General features: G+C 42.9%; 1 protein-coding gene across 1 annotated transcript in view; it reads left to right on the top strand.

Moving 5' to 3' along the window:
- ADGRE3 (adhesion G protein-coupled receptor E3) overlaps positions 1-23,117 on the top strand; it is a 64,069-nt gene that overhangs the window by 24,232 nt on the left and 16,720 nt on the right. Inside the window, exons 6-7 of the mRNA XM_040240931.1 lie at positions 6,115-6,292; positions 12,228-12,344. Coding sequence (XP_040096865.1) covers positions 6,115-6,292; positions 12,228-12,344 — 295 coding nt within the window. The remainder of the gene's footprint in view (positions 1-6,114; positions 6,293-12,227; positions 12,345-23,117) is intronic.

Here is a 23,117-nt window from a genome sequence, read left to right as displayed (position 1 = left end):
GAAACAGCCCAAATGTCCACTAATTGATGACAGGATGAATAAAATGTGGTATACCTATACAGTGGAATATTATTCAGCCATAAAAAATGAAGTTCTGATTCCCAGTACAATATGGATGAACTTCAAACACATTATCCTCCGTGAAAGAAGTCAGACACAAAAGATTACACAGTATATGATTCCACTTACATAAAATGTGCAGAATAGGCAAATCTAGGGAAACAGAAAGCAGATTTGTGCTTTCCAGAGGCTGGGGGAGGGGAGAATGGGAAGCAACTGTTTAATGCGCTTCATTTGGAAATGATGGAAATGTTTTAGAACTACATAGAGGTGATGGTTATACAACATTGTGGACATTCTAAATTATTACTGACTTGCCAAATTCAGACTCAAATTGAAGAAAGTAGGGAAAACCACTAGACCATTCAGGTATGACATAAATCAAATCCCTTATGATTATACAGTGGAAGTGAGAAATAGATTTAAGGGCCTAGATCTGATAGATAGAGTGCCTGATGAACTATGGACGGAGGTTCGTGACATTGTACAGGAGACTGGGATCAAGACCATCCCCATGGAAAAGAAATGCAAAAAAGCAAAATGGCTGTCTGGGGAGGCCCCACAAATAGCTGTGAAAAGAAGAGAAGCGAAAAGCCAAGGAGAAAAGGAAAGATATAAGCATCTGAATGCACAGTTCCAAAGAATAGCAAGGAGAGATAAGAAAGCCTTCCTCAGTCATCAATGCAAAGAAATAGAGGCAAAAAACAGAATGGGAAAGACTAGAGATCTCTTCAAGAAAATTAGAGATACCAAGGGAATATTTCATGCAAAGATGGGCTCGATAAAGGACAGAAATGGTATGGACCTGACAGAAGCAGAAGATATTAAGAAGAGGTGGCAAGAATACACAGAAGAACTGTACAAAAAAGATCTTCATGACCCAGATAATCACGATGATGTGATCACTTACCTAGAGCCAGACATCCTGGAATGTGAAGTCAAGTGGGCATTAGAAAGCATCACTATGAACAAAGCTAGTGGAGGTGATGGAATTCCAGTAGAGTTATTTCAAATCCTGGAAGATGATGCTGTGAAAGTGCTGCACTCAATATGCCAGCAAATTTGGAAAACTCAGCAGTGGCCACAGGACTGGAAAAGGTCAGTTTTCATTCCAATCCCAAAGAAAGGCAATGCCAAAGAATGCTCAACTGCTGAGTCGCTTCAGTCATGTCTGACTCTGTGCGACGCCATAGACGGCAGCCCACCAGGCTCCCCCGTCCCTGGGATTCTCCAGGCAAGAACACTGGAGTGGGTTGCCGTTTCCTTCTACAATGCATTAAAGTGAAAAGTGAAAGTGAAGTCGCTCAGTCGTGCCCGACTCTTAGCGACCCCATGGACTGCAGCCTACCAGGCTCCTTCATCCATGGGATTTTCCAGGCAAGAGTAGTGGAGTGGGTTGCCATTGCCTTCTCCGAAGAATGCTCAAACTACCGCACAATTGCATTCATCTCACACGCTAGTAAAGTAATGGTCAAAATTCTCCAAGCCAGGCTTCAGCAATATGTGAACCATGAACTTCCTGATGTTCAAGCTGGTTTTAGAAAAGGCAGAGGAACCAGAGATCAAATTGCCAACATCCGCTGGATCATGGAAAAAGCAAGAGAGTTCCAGAAAAACATCTGTTTCTGCTTTATTGACTATGCCAAAGCCTTTGACTGTGTGGATCACAATAAACTGTGGAAAATTCTGCAAGAGATGGGAATACCAGACCACCTGACCTGCCTCTTGAGAAACCTGTATTCAGGTCAGGAAGCAACAGTTAGAACTGGACATGGAACAACAGGCTGGTTCCAAATAGGAAAAGGAGTACGTCACGGCTGTATATTGTCACCCTGCTTATTTAACTTATATGTAGAGTACATCATGAGAAATGCTGGGCTGGAAGAAGCACAAGCTGGAATCAAGATTACCAGATGAAATATCAATAACCTCAGATATGCAGATGGCACCACCCTTATGGCAGAAAGTGAAGAGGAACTAAAAAGTCTCTTGATGAAAGTGAAAGAGGAGAGTGAAAAAGTTGGCTTAAAGCTCAACATTCAGAAAACAAAGACCATGGCATCTGGTCCCATCACTTCATGGGAATTAGATGGGGAAACAGTGGAAACAGTGTCAGACTTTATTTTGGGGGGGCTCCAAAATCACTGCAGATGGTGATTGCAGCCATGAAATTAAAAGACGCTTATTCCTTGGAAGGAAAGTTATGAGCAACCTAGATAGCATATTGAAAAGCAGAGACATTACTTTGCCGACTAAGGTCCGCCTAGTCAAGGCTATCATTTTTCCAGTGGTCATGTATGGATGTGAGAGTTGGACTGTGAAGAAAGCTGAGCGCCGAAGAAGTGATGCTTTTGAACTGTGGTGTTGGAGAAGACTCTTGAGAATTCCTTGGACTGCAAGGAGATCCAACCAGTCCATTCTAAAGGAGATCAGTCCTGAGTGTTCTTTGGAAGGACTGGTGCTAAAGCTGAAACTCCAGTACTTTGGCCACCTCATGTGAAGCATTGACTGATTGGAAAAGACTCTGATGCTGGGAGGGATTGGGGGCAGGAGGAGAAGGGGACGACAGAGGATGAGATGGCTGGATGGCATCACTGACTCAATGGATGTGAGTTTGGGTGAACTCTGGGAGTTGGTGATGGACAGGGAGGCCTGCTGCAGTTAATGGGGTCGCAAAAAGTCGGACACGACTGAGCAACTGAACTGAACTAATACTTTAAAAGGGTGAGGCACTTCCCTAGTGGTCCGGTGGTTAGGACTCCAGGCTTCCAGCTGCAGGGGATGTGGGTTTGATCCCTGGTTGCAGAACTAAGATCCCACATGTTATGTGGCAAAAAAAAAAAAACTACTTTAAAAAAAAGGATGTATTTTATGTTACGTGAATTTCACTTTGAAAAAACAAAATGCATTGCCAAAGAAAGACAGGTACAAAGTCATCACGTTAGATCGGACACTAAAACAGCAATTCTGATGACCCAATACTCTGGCACCTACTCTGTACAAATGAGTTTAAACCAAGAAGACTTCTGCTGCCATTTAGAAGAGAGAGGGGCATTTTACATCAGGTGTGGCTGAGGAGGGGGGCTGCCCTTTCACTAGAAAACTCAGCTCAGAATTTCCACCAACACTGGTTAGACTGAAAGAGTAGACCGTTAAAAAGGCTTATTTGAACCTGATTCTGAAAGTCCCTCCAATCCTTACATATTACTCTGCTTATAACTCTTTGGCATGATATTTTCCTATTAAAAATATCCATTTAACCCATGAACACTTACTAAGCCCCTGCTATTCACCAAAGGGGCTTCCCAGGTGGCACAGTGGTAAATAATCCACCTGCAATGCAGGACAGACAGGAGATGCTGGTTCAGTCCCTGGGTCAGGAAAATCCCCTGGAGGAGGGCATGGCAACCCACTATAATAGTCTTGTGGAGAATCCCATGGACAGAGGAGCCTGGTGGGCTATGTAGTCCATAGGGTCGCAAAGAGTCAGAAACGACTGAAGCCACATAGCACTATTCATCAAGGACTGTTCTAGGTGCGAGAAAATAGCTGTGAAGACAAAATTCCTATCCCAGTGGGACTTACTGTCTAGTACTTTGTGTGCTGTGCTTAGTCATTCAGTCGTGTCTGACTCTTTGCAACCCCCTGGACTGTAGCCTGCCAGGCTCCTCAGTCCATGGGGATTCTCCAGGCAAGAATACTGGAGTGGGTTGCCATGCCCTCCTCCAGGGGATCTTCCCAACCCAGGGATCGAACCCAGGTCTCCCACAATACAGGCAGATTGTTTACCTGCTGTACCACTAGGGAAGCCTATGAATACAGGAGAGGGTAGTCAATCTTCTCAAGAGGATCCTCCCCACCCAGGAATCAAATTGGGGTCACCTGCCTTGCAGGCAGATTCTTTACCACCCGAGCTACCAGGAAAGCCCCTTAGTACCTTCAGTTCAGTTCAGTTCAGTCGCTCAGTCGTGTCCGACTCTTTGCAACCCCATTAACTGCAGCACACCAGGCCTCCCTGTCCATCACCAACTCCCAGAGTTCACTCAGACTCAGGTCCATCGAGTCAGTGATGCCATCCAGCCATCTCATCCTCTGTCGTCCCCTTCTCCTCCTGCCCCCAATCCCTCCCAGCATCACAGTCTTTTCCAGTGAGTCAACTCTTCGCATGAGGTGGCCAAAGTACTGGAGTTTCAGCTTTAGCATCATTCCTTCCAAAGAAATCCCAGGGCTGATCTTCAGAATGGACTGGTTGGATCTCCTTGCAGTCCAAGGGACTCTCAAGAGTCTTCTCCAACACCACAGTTCAAAAGCATCAATTCTTCAGCGCTCAGCCTTCTTCACAGTCTAGTACCTTAACATACCACAAATCCTTTAGAAGCTTGTTAAAGTGCAGGTTTGGATTCAGAATATGTGGACTGGGACCTAAGAGACTGAATTCCTAATAAGCTCCCATCTGATGCTGATACTGCTTGTCTGAGGACTATACTTTAGTAAAAGCATGTAGAGATCAACATAAAAATAATGTTTCAAATCACATATGCTACCATTTTTATTGAAGTACAGTTTTTTTTAAATTAGAGTGTAATTGCTTTACAACGTTGTGTTAGTTTCTGCTGTACAACAGCGTGGATCAGCTATGAATATACGTGTACCCCCTCCCTCTTGAGCTTCCCTCAAACCGCCCCCATCCAACCCCTCTAGGTCATCAGAGGGCACCAAGCTGAGCTCCCTGTGCTACACAGCAGCTTCTCACTAGCCATCTATTTCACACAGGGTAGTGTATATATGTCAGTGATACTCTCTCAATTTGACGTACAGTTGTTTTACTGTTTCAGGTGTACAGCAAAATGATTCAATTACGTATAATCTTTTTCAGATTTTTTCCATTATAAATTTTACAAGATATGGGAATAGACATTCCTGTGCTATACCGTAGGTCTCTGTTGTTTATCTATTTTATATATAGTAATGTGTATCTGTTAATCCCAAATTCCTAATTAATCCCTCCCTGCCCTTTCTTTCTATGGTAACCATGAATTTGTTTTCTATAGCAACAGTTTTAAAATTTCACCTTGAACCTTCAGTCTTCTTCAGCCCCTGGCCCATCTTTTTTGCTATTCTTCAAAGAACCACTATATTGTATGGCTGAAACTAATATAATATTGTAAATCAGCTATATTTCAGTAAATCAGTAAGATAGATAGATAAAATGAGTTTAATATAGCTTTTAAAAAACAATACATTTCTAGATACAAAAAGGCCAGTTAGAGTTCCTCCTGAGCTATGATACTACTAAATGATTTCTCAACTTTGGCCCTATTGACATTTGAGCCTGGGTCATTCTTTGCTGTGGGGGTTGGCACAGGCATTATAGGATGTTGAGTAATGTCTCTGGCCTAATTATCAGTAGAAATAGCACTCCGTAGTGGTGACAATCCAAATGTCTTCCCATCTGGGGAATGAAAATTGCCCCCAGTTGAGAACCACTGGTCTATTTCTAAAAATCTTATCACTTCCCTGTTGGTAAAAGATGCTCTTAATAACTAACACTTATATGATGTTTGAGCTTCCCTGGTGGCTCAGTTGTGAAGAAACTGCCTGCAATGCAAGAGATCCAGATTCAATCCCTGGGTCAGGAAGATCCCCTAGAGAAGGAAATGGCAACCCACTCCAGTATTCTTGCTTGGAGAATCCCATGGACAGAGGATCCTTATGGGCTACAGTTCATGGGTTGCAAAGAGTCAGACACCAATGAGCGACTAACACTTCTACAGTGTTTACCAGGCTAACGCTGTTCTAAAAATAAAGTCTCTTCATGAATTTAATCTTCCCCCAAACTTTATGGGGTCTTAGTACCATCCTCATCCTAAATGGACAACCTGAAGCATAGAGTGAATGAGTGACTTTCCCAAGGTTGCACAGACAGGGAGAGGTGGAGTCAGTATTTGAACCAGTCGTCTGACCCCACCGCCTTCTTTCTTGGGTTTTCTTCTGACCCTTGGGATGTGGGACCTATCGTTTGGATTTTTCTTTTAATTCTTTCTCTCTTCAAAGATGCAACAGATTATTGAGAATATCGAGTCTCTTCTCACCAATAAGACTGTATTGGAAGAGAAGAGAAACACCACATCCACGGTCACAGCCATTCTCCAGGGAGTGGAATCAGATGTTCTAAACACTGCCTTGAAAACACCAGACCAGGAAATCCAGAAAGTCCAAAAGAACACTGTTGGTAAGAAGACAGTAAGACCTGAGACACACAGTGGGGTGGTTACTAACTGGGGTCCACATTAAGCAATGAGAGAAGTAAATAAGGACTGTGTTTGTCCATTTATAGGGCTTCTCAGGTGGCGCTAGTGGTAAAGAACCCGCCTGCCAGCGCAGGAGACATAGAGACATGGGTTCAATCCCTGAGTCAAGAAGATCCCCTGGAGGGGGGTATGGCAACCCACTCCAATATTCTTGCCTGGAGAATCCCCATGGATAGAAGAGCCTGGTGGGGCTACAGTCCTTAGGGTCACCAAGAGTCGGACATGACTGAAATGACTGAACACACACGAACACATCCATTTATATAAAATTCTAGAAAATGCAAACTAATCTCTAGTGACACAGAGGGTAGAGTCAGTGAAGGGATGGAAAAGGGATGTGAGAAAATCTGGATAAATTGTTGGTGGTGACAGAAATGTTGTCTACCTTGACTGTGATGGTGGTTTTACAGAGGTACACACTCGATGAAACCCATCCAATTGTACATGTTAATATGTGAGATTTGCTGTACATCAATTAAACCTGCATAGAGCTGTTTTTAAAAATTGCCAATGGGGGAATTCCCTGGCGGTCCAGTGGCTAGGACTTGGCACTTTCACTGCTGAGGTCAGAGCAGGTCCGAGAACTAATATTCCACAAGCCTCCTGGTGTGACCAAAAAAAATTTTTAATAAAAATAATGTTTTGTTGTTGTTTAGTCACTCAGTCATGTCCCACTCTTTGCAACCCCATGGACACCAGCATGCCAGGCTTCCCTGTCCTTCACCATCTCCCAGAGCTTGCTCAAACTCATGTCCATTGAGTCGGTAATGAAATCCATTGAACCATCTCATCCTCTGTCGACCCCTTCTCCTTCTGCCTTCAAATCTTTCCCAGCCTCTGGGTCTTTTCTTATGAGTCAGCTCTTTGAATCAGGTGACCAAAATATTTGAGCTTCAGCTTCAGCATCAGTCCTTCCAATGAATATTCAGGATTGATTTCCTTTAGGACTGATTGGTTTGATCTCCTTGCAATCTAAGGGACTCTCGAGAGTCTTCTCCAACACCACAGTTCAAAAGCATCAATTCTTCAGCAATCAACTTTCTTTAAGGTCCACACTCACATCTATACATGACTACTAGAAAAGCCACAACTTTGACTAGGTGGACCTTTGTTGGCAAAATAATGTCTCTGCTTTTTAATATACTGTCTAGATTTGTCATAGCTTTTTTTCAAGGAGCAAGCGTCTTCTAATTTCACGGGTGCAGTCACCATCTGCAGTGATTTTGGAGCCCAAGAAAATTAAGTCTGTCACTGTTTCTATTGTTTCCCCATCTATTTGCCATGAAGGGATGGAACTGGCATGCTGCAATCCATGGGATTGCAAAGAGTCAGACACAATTGAGCAACTGAACTGAACTGAACTGATGGGACTGGATGCCATGATCTTCATTTTTTGAATGCTGAGTTTTAAGCCAGTGTTTTCACTCTCCTCTTTCACTTTCATCAAGAGTCTCTTTAGTTCCTCTTCACTTTCTGCCATAAGGGTGGTGTCATCTGCATATCTGAGGTTATTGATATTTCTCCCAGCAATCATGATTCCAGTTTGTGCTTCATCCAGCCCAGCATTTCTCATGATGTACTCTGCATATAAGTTAAATAAGCAGGGTGACAATATACAGCCTTGACGTACTGCTTTCCCAATTTGGAACTAGTCAGTTCTTCCATGTACAGTTCTAATCGTTGCTTCTTGACCTGCATACAGGTTTCTCAGGGGGCAGGTCAGGTGGTCTGGTATTTTCCAGTTTGTTGTGATAATATTTAGAATTAAATAAATACCTGCATGCTAAGTCACTTCAGTCATGTCTGACTCTTTGTCACCCTGTGGACTGTAGCCCTTAAGGCTTCTCTGCCCGTGGGATTCTCCAGGCAAGAATACTGGAGTGGATTGCCATGCCCTCCTCCAGGGGAATTTCCCAACCCAGGGATCAAACCCATATCTCTCATGGCAGGTGGGTTCTTTACCACTAGTGCCACCTGGGAAACCCAAATAAATACATGAATAAACAAAAATTGTCAATAGTTTCTAATCCTGAGTCTGGGATTCTGGCTTAAAGCTAGTTGGTTTTTTTGTGTTTTTTTTTTTTAATGATTCAGTGCTCATGGAACCTAACAGCACATGTCACGGTGATGTGACTTAAACCACCCCAGAAGGAGCATCTTACTACATATTTTTTAAATAGAAACACTTTTTTTTAAGGAACTGAAAGCAAACTTTTATTTAAAGACCTCTTTGGGTCATGGTCATTTGGACTCATGGCTTCAATTTGCTGCTCAACTCTCTGGTGATTTAGATAGTAAAGAATCTGCCCGAGACTCAGGTTCAAGTCCTAGGTCAAGAAGACCCCATGGAGAAGGAAATAGCAACCCATCTCAGCATTCTTGCCTGGAGAATTCCACGGACAGAGGACCCTGGAGAACTATAGGCCATGGGGTCACAAAAAGTTGGACATGACTGAGTGACTTTCACTTTTGCTAGCAGTGCTCTGGCAACAGTGAAACAAACGTGCAGAATTCTTTCTAACACAGAAATAATTTTATTAAGGAATCCCCTAGTTAATGCTTATTTATTAACTAATCCCCTAGTTAATGCTCAGCACTTTCACTGCCTTGGGTCTAGGTTCAATTCCTGGTTGGGGAACTACGATCCCACAAGCCACATGGCATAGCCACCCCCAAAAAAAAATTTTTTTTATATCTGTCATCAGTTCAGTTCAGTTCAGTTCAGTCATTCAGTCATGTCTGACTCTTCATGACCCCATGAATCACAGCATGCCAGGCCTCCCTGTCTATCACCAACTCCCAGAGTTCACTCAAACTCATGTCCATCGAGTCGGTGATGCCATCCAGCCATCTCATCCTCTGTTGTCCCCTTCTCCTCCTGCCTCCAATCCCTCCCCGCATCAGAGTCTTTTCCAATGAGTCAACTCTTCGCATGAGGTGGCCAAAGTACTGGACTTTGAGGTTTAGCATCATTCCTTCCAAAGAAATCCCAGGGCTGATCTCCTTCAGAATGGACTGGTTGGATCTCCTTGCAGTCCAAGGGACTCTCAAGAGTCTTCTCCAACACTACAGTTCAAAAGCATCCATTCTTCGGCGCTCAGCTTTCTTCACAGTCCAACTCTCACATCCATACATGACCACTGGAAAAACCATAGCCTTGACTAGATGGACCTTTGTTGGCAAAGTAATGTCTCTGTTTTTCAATATGCTATCTAGGTTGGTCATAACTTTCCTTCCAAGGAGTAAGTGTCTTTTAATTTCATGGCTGCAATCACCATCTGCAGTCATTTTGGAGCCCAAACAAATAAAGTCTGACACTGTTTCCACTGTTTCCCCATCTATTTGCCATGAAATGATGGGACCAGATGCCGTGCTCTTGTTTTCTGAATGTTGAGCTTTAAGCCAACTTTTTCACTCTCCTCTTCACTTTCATCAAGAGGCTTTTTAGTTCCTCTTCACTCTCTGCCATAATGGTGGTGTCATCTGCATGTCTGAGGTTATTGATATTTCTCCCGGCAATCTTGATTCCAGCTTGTGTTTCTTCCAGCCCAGCCTTTCTCATTATGTACTCTGCATATAAGTTAAATAAGCAGGGTGACAATATACAGCCTTGACGTACTCCTTTTCCTATTTGGAACCAGTCTGTTGTTCCATGTCCAGTTCTAACTGTTGCTTCCTGACCTGCATATAGATTTCTCAAGAGGCAGGTCAGGTGGCCTGGTATTCCCATACCAGTCTTACATATTCATTATATATCCATGTGCTGCAGATATGTCAGTTAGCTTGACTGCAGTAATCATTTAACTATATATATATATGTTAGACACAACTGAGCAACTGAGCACACACACACATGCACACACATGTCAAGTCTTCATATTGTACACCTTAAATATAATTAACTTTTGTTTTTGAAAATAAAAAATAAAATACCATAGCAAAGCCAAGTATTAAATTTTTAATTAGGAAAAAACACATACACAAAACTAAACTGAGACCAGCCAAATCTGCCCACAATTCAGTGCTCCAATCCAATACCCATGTAGGTACATGTCTGATGAAGAGACACATATTTGTTATGTATGTTACACTTACATTGCTTGCCAAACTTGCTTTCTCACTCATTACGTGACTAACAACTTTCCAAGTACGTCGTATATGTCATTAGCTATGTTATTGTCTTCAGTGGTTTATATAGTTGCATTGTACATATAATTTATTTACACAATAATTTATTTCCCTATTCTGAGAAATGTGGGTAGTTACAAAACAACCCTGTGACAAAGACCATTAAAGTTTTATCTGTATCTATTCGTTAAATGTTTTCTTAGGATAAATTCATAGAAGAGGAATTGTTAGATCAAAAGGAAGAAAGCATTCTATGAACTTTTGATACATATCACTATATTTGCCTCCAGAAATGCTGTTTACTGTGCTTTTTATTAATATTCAGCTCAGAGCTGCTAATGTATTTGTGTATGCCTAACTAATCATTTCATTTTACCAACTTTCATGATAAAATACTTCATAAAAATAATCAATTTTTATAGTTTCTAATAAGATAAAATCCAGTGCCTAAACTTCTCAGGAAACCAGAATCTGGACACTTTTATTTAAAATTAAACCACATCAAAAGTAATTCTTATATTTTCTGATTTGGCCAATTCCTAGTTGATTTTTTGCTTTGGTTTTGATTTAGGCCAAGCCAGGAGTCATGTGGGAGGTTAGTTCCCTGACCAGGGGTCAAACCTGCAGCCCCTGCATTGGAAGTCCAGTCTTAACCACTGGACTACCAGGGAAGTCCCCTTCATTGTTTAATCAATGATATAAAGTACCTTTCCTCAGTGAGCTTTCATCACCTCAGCTATAAAACGAGATAGTACTGCTGCACTCAACGCACTTAGAACCAAGGCTGGTAATTGCCATAACTTCCCGCTCTTTATAATTGCTTTCTTTCACTTTTTTAACACACTCAAAAGGAGACATAATAAGACTACTGCAGATCTCATCTACCTTCAATAATTTCCAACTCATGACCAGTCTCATATCTTCTGATTTTTAAGATAAATATTTTCATGAACTGATTGTTTGTTATTCTGTGACTTCATTTTTATTGGAAGCATGGTTCCCCATTATAAAGATAAACCATAAGTTATTTAACCAATTTCTTCTTAAACTTTAGGTCATTTCTCATTTCACCTTTATCATCTTTACTGCCGTGGACTTTCTCGTAGCTAATTCTGCCCTCTTAGTCATTATTGTTTTTCAAGAATAAATTCCTAGAAACAGAATCGTTGCTTCAAAGACAATGTGCTAAAGAATGCTAGTTAAGAATATGGTTTCAGGGGACATTCTTGATAGTCCAGTGGTTAAGACTTCACCTTCCAATGCAGGGGGTGTGGGTTCAATCCCTGGTCGGGAGACTAATATACCACATGCCTCTCAGCCAACAAACAAAAACATAAAAAACAGAATCAATATTGTAATAAATTCAATAAAGAATTTTAAAATGGTCCACAGTAAAAAAGAAGTCTTTAAAAAAAGAACACAGGACTCAGTCAGTTCCTACTCTTCGCCACCCCCACGGAGCCTGCCAGGCTCCTCCGTCATGATATTTTCTCAGCAAGTATGCAGGAGTTAGAGTCCTACTTAAATTCTGAATTTCAGTTTGCTCTTCTGAAAGGTCCTTCATTGTGTTACATGAGGATGCTATAAGATGGCAATGTATCAATGTAAGGCTCTTAGCCCAGTGCCTGGCACATTCTAGACACTCAGTAAAGTTAAGCTATTCGTGTAACTATGCACATTTTTAAAACTTATAATAATGGTAAGTTTGCCCTTTGTTTTTCTTACCAGCTGTTGAAACTCGAGTTGTTACAGACAACTGCTCCAAGGGAGTCATCTTCAACTTGAATGCCCAAGTGAACTCCATGAAAATCCATTGCAATGATGTCATCCAGGGAAACATACAAGGTACGTGGGGTGGCTGCTTTCAGAATCCCTAAGACATACAGAGCAGCATCACTGTGTAAGTAGTGAGGAAAATGTCCCCAGTAGGCTCCTCTCTAATGGGTCTGTTACCCTGATGTTACTGAACCCAAGTCCGGCTACTCTCTGCTCAAAAGTCATTAAAGAGGCCAGGTTAGTGGAAAGGAAAGTTTGCTTTATTTTGGATGCTAGTGACCAGGGAGGAGGGTCACTAGCATCCAAATCTGTCCAAAGGCCAACAGCCCCCACCCCAACCACCAGGGGGCTAGAGCTTTTATAGACAGAGAGAGAGGGCTACGTGCAGAAACAGCAGAGTAGCTCAGACAGTCATCTCGAAATTGGTCACTGGTGGTCAGTTCTAAGCACAGTTAGTCTTGGTTCCAGGGTTGGTTTGTCCCCATTTCCTAGAGGCCAGTTCTTGGAAATGCGAGAGCTGATGTCGTGGCTACAGTCTGGTAATCATGTAGTTAATTTCTCCACCCGGTGGAGGTCTCTCTCTATAAGACAGCTCAAAGGATATGGCTCAGAATATTACCTATAGCCCTTGAGAAGGAACTAAAGGTCCTTGACTTTGCTTACTGACTAAACTACTATCATTTGATCTCCTTTAACTATTTTCCTTTGTTTCTTTATGTTCTCACTTCTCTGATTAAACTAACTTTTGGCTAAAGTTTTTCCACAGACAAAAGGTGAGCTGAGGACTTGGAAAACAAGGACTATGGGGTTCTGCTCCATTTCCCTAAGACTGTGCCATTTGAGTCTTTCCTTAAAAAAAAAAAAATTTTTTTTTATAGTTACAAAAAAGACATCTTCCTACCTAAAATGGAGGGGTTTTGTTCTTCAGCATGAAAGAGAGACTTCTTTGTAATTTAGGGGGCTTTTCTATCTGGTTCTCAGTTTGGGTTCCTTAGGAGCGCATGGATAAGTGTAAGGGGAACAAGTGTGATGGTTTTATATGGGAGATGATCTCAGAGAGAATCAGTAAGTGTATTAATCAGGATTCTCCAGAGAAACAGAACCAATAGCCTGTGTATATGTAGAGAAAGAGAAACAGAGATAGAGAGACACGGGCAGGGACAGAGAGAGATTTAAGAATTTAGCTCATGCGATTGTGGAGGGCAGCAAATCTAAAATCTAGCCAGCAGGCTGAAAGACCCAGGGAAAAGCTGTTGCTGCCTGAGTCCAAAGGCAGTCTCTTCCTAGGGGGAGGTCAGTCTTTTTCTTAACATCTTCTGCTGATTAGATGAGGCCCACCAACATTAGGAACTGCAATCTCCTTTAGTCAAAATCTACTGATTTAAATGTTAATCTCATCTAAAAATACCCTCACAGCAATATCCAGACTGGTCTTTGACCAAATATCTGGGTCCTAAGGCCTATCCAAGTTGACACATAAAATTAATCATCCCAACAGGGAAAAGAGGAAGTGAGACAAGGAAGAGAGGGCAGCCCATACAGGGATTATTATGTTAGCGAGCAGGTTACTGCTGGTGGTGGCTGGGGTTCAACCCCACTGAGTTACCCCATTCAAAGAGAGGTAGCTAGAGGACTTTCCTGGCGGTCCAGTGGTTAAGATTCTGTGCTTCCAGAACTAAGATCCCACATGCCACTCAACATGGTCCAAGAAAGAAATTTTTTTTTTTTTATAATAAAGGGGACTTCCCTTGTGGCCCAGTGGCTAAGACTCTGCACTCCTAACGCAGGGGACCTAGGTTTGATACCTAGTCAGGGAACTAGATCTCACATGCTGCAGTGAAAATCCCGAATTTCAAAACTAAAATAATAATAACAGGGAGTGGGAGCTGAGCTGAGCTCTTTATCCACCTGCTCTGATCCATCACTGGTTAAGAGCCCTTCTGGGGGTTGCAGGCAGAAGTGAACTTCAAGGCTCTTCCAGCCTGCCCTGAGTACAGATCAAACATGTTCACTCCAGGGAAAGCTCCCAGACAGAGAGTCGCAGCTGCTTGCAGTAGGATCCATCAGCATGTTAAAAAAAAAAACAGAAGTGCCAAAGGAATAAAGCTAGGGTGCCTACAGCATCTGCTACAGCCTGTGTAGAGAGAGAAATTGTTACTATTAACTGTCCCAGCATTGCCAGACTGTCTGATTTTTCAAGAGAAGCCAAAATTTGGGTTGTCTGCATGAACACCTCCAATATTTTTTTTCATTTGGCAGGAAGACTTCTGTTATAACTGCCATATGTTACAATTGCTGTAGCACAATAAATGAGGGTCTTAAAATCCAATTACATGAATGTGGGGTCTGTATAGACAGCTGGTCTGTGCTATCGCCCAAAGTTCCAAAGAAAAGATGATAAAACGCAGACAACTAAGCACATGCTGAACTGAGAAAGTCTCATGTGGCAATTAGTTTCTCACTTCCTCTCCTCCCCCAAGATAAGAACTTGAATCTGCCTTCACTGGAGGATGGGCCAGAAGGAGGATGGAAGCCAAATTCCAACCATGTGATTTCATGCTTGCATGCTCACCAGGTTCTCCCATTACTCACAGTGTGCAGAGGGGGCCTGAAAGCTTCCAAACATATCTGCAATCCAGTGTGTTCCTTGGTCACATTCTGGGGTACTAGGAATTAGGAAATCAACAATTTTTTTAATTTTTTTATCAGGATATAATTGCTTTACAATGTTGGGTTAGTCTCTGCTGTACAACATCATGAACCAGCTGTATACACATACCCCCTCCCTCTGGAGTCTCCCTCCTGCCACCCCGCATCCCAGCCCTCTCGGTCATCACAGAGCATTGAGCTGAGCTCCCTGTGCTGTACAGCAGCTTCCCACTAGTTATACATATGGTGATGTATATGCTTCGATGCTATTCTCTCAATGTGTCCCATCCTCTCCTTCACTCTGTGTTCACACATCTATTCTCTATGTCTGTCCCTCTGTTCCTGCCCTGCAAAACGGTTCATCTGTACCATTTTTCTAGACTTCATATATATGCTTTAATATGCAATATCTGTTTTTCTCTTTCTGACTTACCTCCCTCTGTATGACAGGCTCTAGTTTCATCTACAAAGAGGTATGACCTCACACGGGTCAGAATGGCCATAATCAAAAAATCTACAAACAACAGATACTGGAGAGGGTGTGGAGAAAAGGGAACTCTCTTACACTGTTCTCCAGACACTCTGGAGAACAGTACGGAGGTGCCTTAAAAAAACGAAACATAGAACTGCCATATGACCCAGCAATTCCATGACTGGACATACACACTGAGAAAACCATAACTGAATATATGAATTTGAGGAGAACAGAACTCAGTCCATAACAACTGTCTAGGCTGAATTGTTTACATGAACTGCAGACCTCATAATGTGAATGCACGTGCCTCGGCGAGCACTTGCATAGACATGCCCGTGCATTCGTGCATGCTCAGTGGTGTCTGACTCTGTGACCCTATAGACTGTAGCCCACAAGTCTCCTCTGTCCATGGAATTTCCTAGGCAAGAATACTGGAGTGGGTTGCCATTTCCTCCTCCAGGGGATCTTCCCGGCCCAGGGTTAAAATCTGCGTCTCCTGCATTGGCAGGCAGATTCTTTACCACTGAGCCACCAGAGAAGCACCATTTACATGCCCAGCAACAGACTATTTATCTTTCCCTAATGACCCTTGCAGTCTCATCTTGAAGCATTGCCCTGGCTGTCCCTCTGCCAGTAATGTTAACCAACACTCCACAGGGTGAACTTTTATTCTTTCAACCCAGCTCAACTTTTTCCTCCTCCATGAAGCCTCCCGGGACTGCCTGCTTCCATCACAGCACTAGAGTCAGGCTTTCCCTCGCCTGTGCTCCGCCAGCACTTTGAACCTACCTTATCCCGGCATCTAATGTGTTAACATCTGTTCATCGACATGTCCCCTCCCCCGCCTCGCCCCTCCCATCCACCACCACCATACCTTCAGGGTGAAAACCGTGAATTCTTTCTCTGTACAGTCCTTTACCAGCAGAGAATCGGAGAACAGAAATGGTCATCGAATTAAATCCACATCTAGGTTGAGGACTGAACATTCCTAAACAGAGAAAAGAACACATTGATGGGTTCATGACGAACTCATAAAGGGACATTTTTCTGTCCCTCAGGTTCTGTCTTGGACTGGATCATTCTTCATTGTAGGGAGTCATCCCTGTAGGATGTTGAACAACATCCCTGGCCTTAGACTAGACGTCTATAGCAGTTCCCCAGTTGTGACAACCAAAAATTCCTCCAGACACCACCCAATGTCAGCTGAGGTGAGAGGGCAGGATAACCTGCAGTTGAGAACCTCCGGTCTAAAGCAACCTTGTAATTTATCTCCAAAAGGTGGATAATTTTAATACCAGAAGGGACCCTATTAAGTTACACCATGACACCAAGTATGAACTGGGACTGTCGCAGGTAACCCAAGACATAGAATCACATGATTCCTCTCCCTATAAACTATCTCAGAGAGCAAACCCTGGAGACAGAGGTCAGCCTTGGAAACCTCAATAGCCATTCTTTTCTTTTCTACATGTGATTTGCTCTTACACCAGAATATTTCAGCTCAAAAACAAGCAATTTCCGAGCATCAGATCAGGTAGATTGATCACCTGCTGATACCTTCCAACCACCCACCGCTGTTTCTTTCTGATGAACAGAAACTGCCATCAACTCAGAGAAGCAGAAGTGAATCTCCTACTTCTCATCCCTCGAGAGAAGCCAGAAAAATCTGGTTAGAGACACCTGCTAGGGGATTTATCCCAGTAGGATGAACCACACAGCTTGTTTCTTATTGTTGTTCAGTCGCTAAATTGTGCTCTTTGTGACTCCCATGGACTGTAGCCTGCCAGGCTCCTCTGTCCATGGGATTTCCCAGGCACGTATACTGGAGTGGGTTGTCATCTCCTCCTCCAGAAGATCTTTCTGGACCAGGGATCGAACCCGCGTCTCCTGCATTGGCAGGTGAATTCTCTGAGCCACCTGGGAACTACACAGCTAGTATGTGGCAAAGATGGAGTTTGAATCCAGAAACATGGTTCTTGTCTCTAGGTCCTTAACCACGCATTAGATATGACCTCTTTGTCATGTGGACTTCTCAGCAGCTACAGTAGTGAATTCTTATTGACGTGAGAATACCGACATCTTGTTAACATCTTATCACATATGTGCATATACATATACATAGATATAATTGATATATAGTATATGTGTGTATATTCATTATATATCTTATGTGTGTATATACATATGCTGTGCTGTGTGCTTAGTTGCTCAGTCGTGTCTGACTCTGCCACCCCATGGGCTGTAGCCCTCCAGACTCTTCTGTCCATGGGGATTCCCCAGGCAGGAATACTGGAGTGGGTTGCCATGCCCTCCTCCAGGGAATCTTCCCAACCCAGGGATCGAACCCAGATCTCCTGCATTGCAGGTGGATTCTTTACCAGCTAAGCTACCAGAGAAGCCCATGTTATATGCTAGGCTGTTATAAAATACCAGACTGGTGGCTTAAACAACAGAAATTTATTTTCCCCCAGTTGTAGAGGCTAGGCATAAAAGATGAAGATGTTGGCAAGGTTGGTCTCTCCGGAGGCCTCTCTCCTTGGCCGTCTTCACACGATGTCCTCATATGGCCTTTCCTCTGGGTGCACGTGTCCCTAGTCTCTCTTCATGTGTCCAAATTTCCTCTTATACGGACACCAGACAGACTGGATAAGGCCCACCCTAACAGTCTCATTTTAATTTCATCACCTCTTTGAAAGCCTTATCTTCTAACACAGTCACATTGGGAAGTACCATTAAGACTTCAACATATAAATTTTGGGGAGGAACACAATTCAGCTCATAACACTATTGATATACAAAATGTCCACTACATATAAATCTTCAAGGTGGGAACTTGCATTCCATTAACATCAGGCATGAGTTCAACTGCAGCTTACCCTCCAACTCCTATCGCTGAAGGTCCTTCAGCTCCATCTCACTTCCTCTCCCTCCTCCAGTCAGTAACTCGTCTTGCCTGTTCACTAGATGCCAGCCCCTGAGTGTCAGCTATTGTACTGTGCTACTCTACTTTTCAAGGTACTGTACTGTAAGATTTCAAATGTTTCTTTTATTTTCTTTGCTTGTTTTTTATGTATTATTCATGTGAAAAGTATTAGAAACTTATTACAGTATGATGCAGCTGATCGTGTTAGTTGGGTAGCTAGGCTAATCTTGTTGGACTTAGGAACAAATTGGACTTGCAAACATGCTCTCAGAACAGAACTCGTTTATATGTAGGGGACTTACTGTAAGTCACATGCATGCCTTAATATGTAATAAAATTATACATGTATAATATAAACATATCATGTGCATATATATTTTTAGCCTATCAAACTGTGTTAAATTATGCCATTCCCTTGCTTAAAACCCTCCAATAGTTTTCCCACTGGCTTAAAATAAAAGTGAAATGCTCCCCAAGGCCCTACAAGATCAACCCCCACCACGCCCTCGCTTCCTCCCACTGTCCCCCTCACTCACTCTGCTTCAGCCATACTGGCCTCCTTGCTGATTCCTGAGCAGGTGGGCACAGTCATGTCTCTGGGGGGTTTTCCTCTGCTATTTCCTCCTCCTAGAGCATCCTCTCAGATGTCCTCCTTCCTTCCACCCTGCTGTCTGAAAACTGTCTAAAATAGCGTCCTCCACCTCTTGCTGTCCCCTGACATGAGTGCTGAGTCGTTTCAATCGTGTCTGACTCTTTGTAACCCCATCATAGACTGTAGCCCACCAGGCTCCTCTGTCCATGGGATTTTCTAGGCAAGAATAATGGAGTGGATTGCCATGTCCTCCTCCAGGGGATCTTCCTGACCCAGGGATCAAACCCACATCTCCTGCACTGGCAGGCAGCTTCTTTACCACTAGGGCCACCTGGGAAGCTCCACTGTCCCCTACTTCACTAATTTTCTCCATAGAATTGAGCACTAATCCTATATCAGAGCAAGGTGTCTTTGATATATACCTTTGTTGAGTGGGCTCCCAACACTTGGAAATGAGTTGTCCGAGGAGACCTGTGCCTGGACAGCAAGAGACTCTATTGGAAAGTGGTCCCCAGGCAGAGAGCAGCAGGAAAACTGCTTTGCCACATGGCTCACGGTCTCAGGGTTTATGGTAATGCGATTCGTTTCTAGGTTGTCTCCAGTCAGTCATCATCCTTGGCCCATAGTCTGAGTCAGGGTCCTTCCTGGTGGCCCGAGCATCTCTCAGCCAAGACGGATTCCCGTGCAAAGAATTCTGGGAGGATGGTTGTCTCCTCCCTCTTTTGGCCCCTCCCAAATTCTCCCGGTTAGTTTTCGGGTGGCAGTACCAAGTTCCTCATTGGGACCTCCTGTTGTGAAACAACTCACCCAAGTGGTTATCATCATACCTGGCCAAGGTGGGCGGCTTCAGTCGATGACTATCTAACACCTTTATTTGCTTGTTTATGTTTGTTTCCTGCACCAGAAACTAAGATCAATAAGAAGAGAAATTCAGGCTATTTTGTCCCCCACTGTATCCCCAGAATAATGTCTGGACACAGTAAGCACGAAAAAAAAAAAAAAAGGTGGATAAATAGATAGATAGAGGGCTTCCCTGATGGCTCAGCAGGTAAAGAATCTGCCTGCAATGCAGGGGATGCAGGTTCAATCCGAGGGTGGGGAAGAGCCCCTGGAGGAGGAAATGGCAACCCACTCCAGTATTCTTGCCTGGGAAATCCCACGGACAGAGCAGCCTGGCGGGTTACAGTCCATAGGGTCACAAAGAGTTGGACACAACAGAGCAAGTAAGCACATAGGTAATGATTTCCGTATATGTTATCTATATCTGGTTTATACTATATAATATGTGCCAGTTCAGTTCAGTCGCTCAGTCATGTCCAACTCTTTGAAACCCCATGGACTGCACAGCACACCAGGCTTCCCCATCCATCAGTAACTCCCAGAGCTTGCTCAAATTCATGTTCATTGAGTCAGTGATGCCATCCAACCATCTCATTCTCTGTCGTCCCCTTCTCCTCCTATAACTTTATTATATATATATATAATATATATGGAAAAGAAATAATTAGATTTCTATCTAAAGAGATAGAAATACTTGTACCAACTACAAATGGATTTCCTTGGGTCCAGCCTCAACATTTTGTTTCATGCAAAAGAAACACAAAACCAGTTCTAAAGGTCTTGCAAAACAAGTTAGTCATTACTGAAGTCTTCAAGAGAGAGCAGGGCAAGTGGAATGATATCACACAATTCTTACCGAATTTCCTTTTATAGCTGTCCTTTAGTCTCCAAGAGGGATTGGTTCCTGGACCCTTCAGACATGAAAATCCACGAATGCTCAAGTCCCTATATAAAATGATTTATCAATAGTATTTGATATAGATGTGCATATAACCTTATGCACATGCTCCCTTATATTTTAAATCACCTCTAGATTATTTATAATACCTAATACAATGCAAAAGTTAAGAAAATAGCTGCAGATGCAAAGCAAATTCAAGTTTTACTTTCTGAGACTTTCTCGAATTTTTTAATGTTTATTTATTTATTTGGCTGCACCGGATCTTAGTCGCAGCATGTGGGATCTAGTTCCCTGACCAGGGATTGAACCTGGGCCCCTTGCCTTGGGAGCGCAGAGTCTTAGTACCTGAACCACCAAGGAAGCCCCTGGGATTTTTAAAAATATTTTCAATCCAAGGTTCATAGAATCTGTGGATACAGAACCTGCAGATATAGAGGGTTAATTTTACTTTCCTTTTCCTCTCTATGACTGACCAGTCTCTTTCCTCTCTTCTTCCTTCAAAATTCCACCTGCCTCTTCTCTGCCCCTCCCTCCCAATTTTTATACTGTTCATGGAGTTCTCTGGGCAAGAATACTGGAGTGGATTGCCATTTCCTCTTCCATTTAGTGGAGACAGTGGAGGACAGAGGAGCCTGGCGTGCTGCAGTCCATGGGGTCGCAAAGAGTCAGGCAGCACTTAGCGACTGAAAAACAACAATAACACAACTTTTTTTTAATTGAAATATAATTGATTTACAGTATTGCATTGGTTTCTACCAAATATCAACAGGAATCAGCCATCAGTTCAGTTCAGTCGTTCAGTCGTGTCCGACTCTTTGCGACCCCATGAATCGCAGCACTCCAGGCCTCCCTGTCCATCACCAACTCCCGGAGTTCACTCAGACTCACGTCCATCGAAGAATCAGTGATGCCATCCAGCCATCTCATCCTCTGTCATCCCCTTCTCCTCCTGCCCCCAATCCCTCCCAGCATCAGAGTCTTTTCCAATGAGTCAACTCTTTGCATGAGGTGGCCCAAGTACTGGAGTTTCAGCTTTAGCATCAGTCCTTCCAAAGAAATCCCAGGGCTGATCTCCTTCAGAATGGACTGGTTGGATCTCCTTGCAGTCCAAGGGACTCTCAAGAGTCTTCTCCAACACCACAGTTCAAAAGCATCAATTCTTCGGCGCTCAGCCTTCTTCACAGTCCAACTCTCACATCCATACATGACTACTGGAAAAACCATAGCCTTGACTAGACGGACCTTAGTCGGCAAAGTAATGTCTCTGCTTTTCAATATGCTATCTAGGTTGGTCATAACTTTTCTTCCAAGGAGTAAGCGTCTTTTAATTTCATGGCTGCAATCACCATCTGCAGTGATTTTGGAGCCCCAAAAAAGTAAAGTCTGACACTGTTTCCACTGTTTCCCCATCTATTTCCCATGAACTGATGGGACTGGATGCCATGATCTTCGTTTTCTGAATGTTGAGCTTTAAGCCAACTTTTTCACTTTCCTCTTTCACTTTCATCAAGAGGCTTTTTAGTTCCTCTTCACTTTCTGCCATAAGGGTGGTGTCATCTGCATATCTGAGGTGATTGATATTTCTCCCGGCAATCTTAGACAGCCCAACTTTTATATCCTTTTCTCCTAAGGGTAGATTCATGTCCTTTCTTATGTAAATCAGCTTAGCCTCTCTTAGTTTTCCCAGTTTCTCTTGTCCCTCCAGTCTTACCCTATTCAATACAACAAAGGATTCAGGTCCAGAAATACTTTCTATGCCTCAGAATATGAGAAAGTGAAAGTGAATTCGCTCAGTCGTGTCCGACTCTTTGCGACCCCATGGACTGTAGCCTACCAGGCTCCGCCGTCCATGAGATTTTCCAGGCAATAGTCCTGGAGTGGGCTGCCATTTTCTTCTCCACAGAATATGAGAAGAGACACTGAAAATCTTTTATTTTGACCCTCATATATGTGAGTAAATGTGCCTATGTGCATGTATATAAGTTTGTGGTTTTGTGTGTGTATGTGTATACATCTATATACCGTTTTCAAAGAGATAGATAATGAAAAGGTAAATACCATTTTCAAATATAAACGAAGGTACATCAAAGATTATATGAACTCATGGGACGTCCATGGTGGTCCAGTGGTTAAGACTTCGCCTTCCAATGCAGGGGGTGCAGATTCCATACCTGGTCTGTGACCTGAGATCCCACGTGCCTTGGGATGGCCAAAAGACCAAAACTTAAAAGACAGAGCAATATTGTAACAAATTCAATAAAGACTTTTTCAAAATCATGAAAAAGATTACATCAGCTCATTAAATGATGAGGGAATCTATGAAATGTTCAGACATGCTCAGAGGCAATTCAAAGAGCAGATACATATGTACACAAACGTATTTCTATATAAATGAGTCACAAATTCTGAAATGATAAGCTAACTGATGCAAAAGCTGGTTAGTACTCTATAGGGCGATACTA

Source organism: Oryx dammah, unplaced genomic scaffold, assembly GCF_014754425.2.
Source record: "Oryx dammah isolate SB20612 unplaced genomic scaffold, SCBI_Odam_1.1 HiC_scaffold_5, whole genome shotgun sequence".
NCBI classification, from domain to species: domain Eukaryota; kingdom Metazoa; phylum Chordata; class Mammalia; order Artiodactyla; family Bovidae; genus Oryx; species Oryx dammah.
Note: the sequence above shows the minus strand (reverse complement) of the source record. Positions and strands in the feature narration are given on the sequence as shown.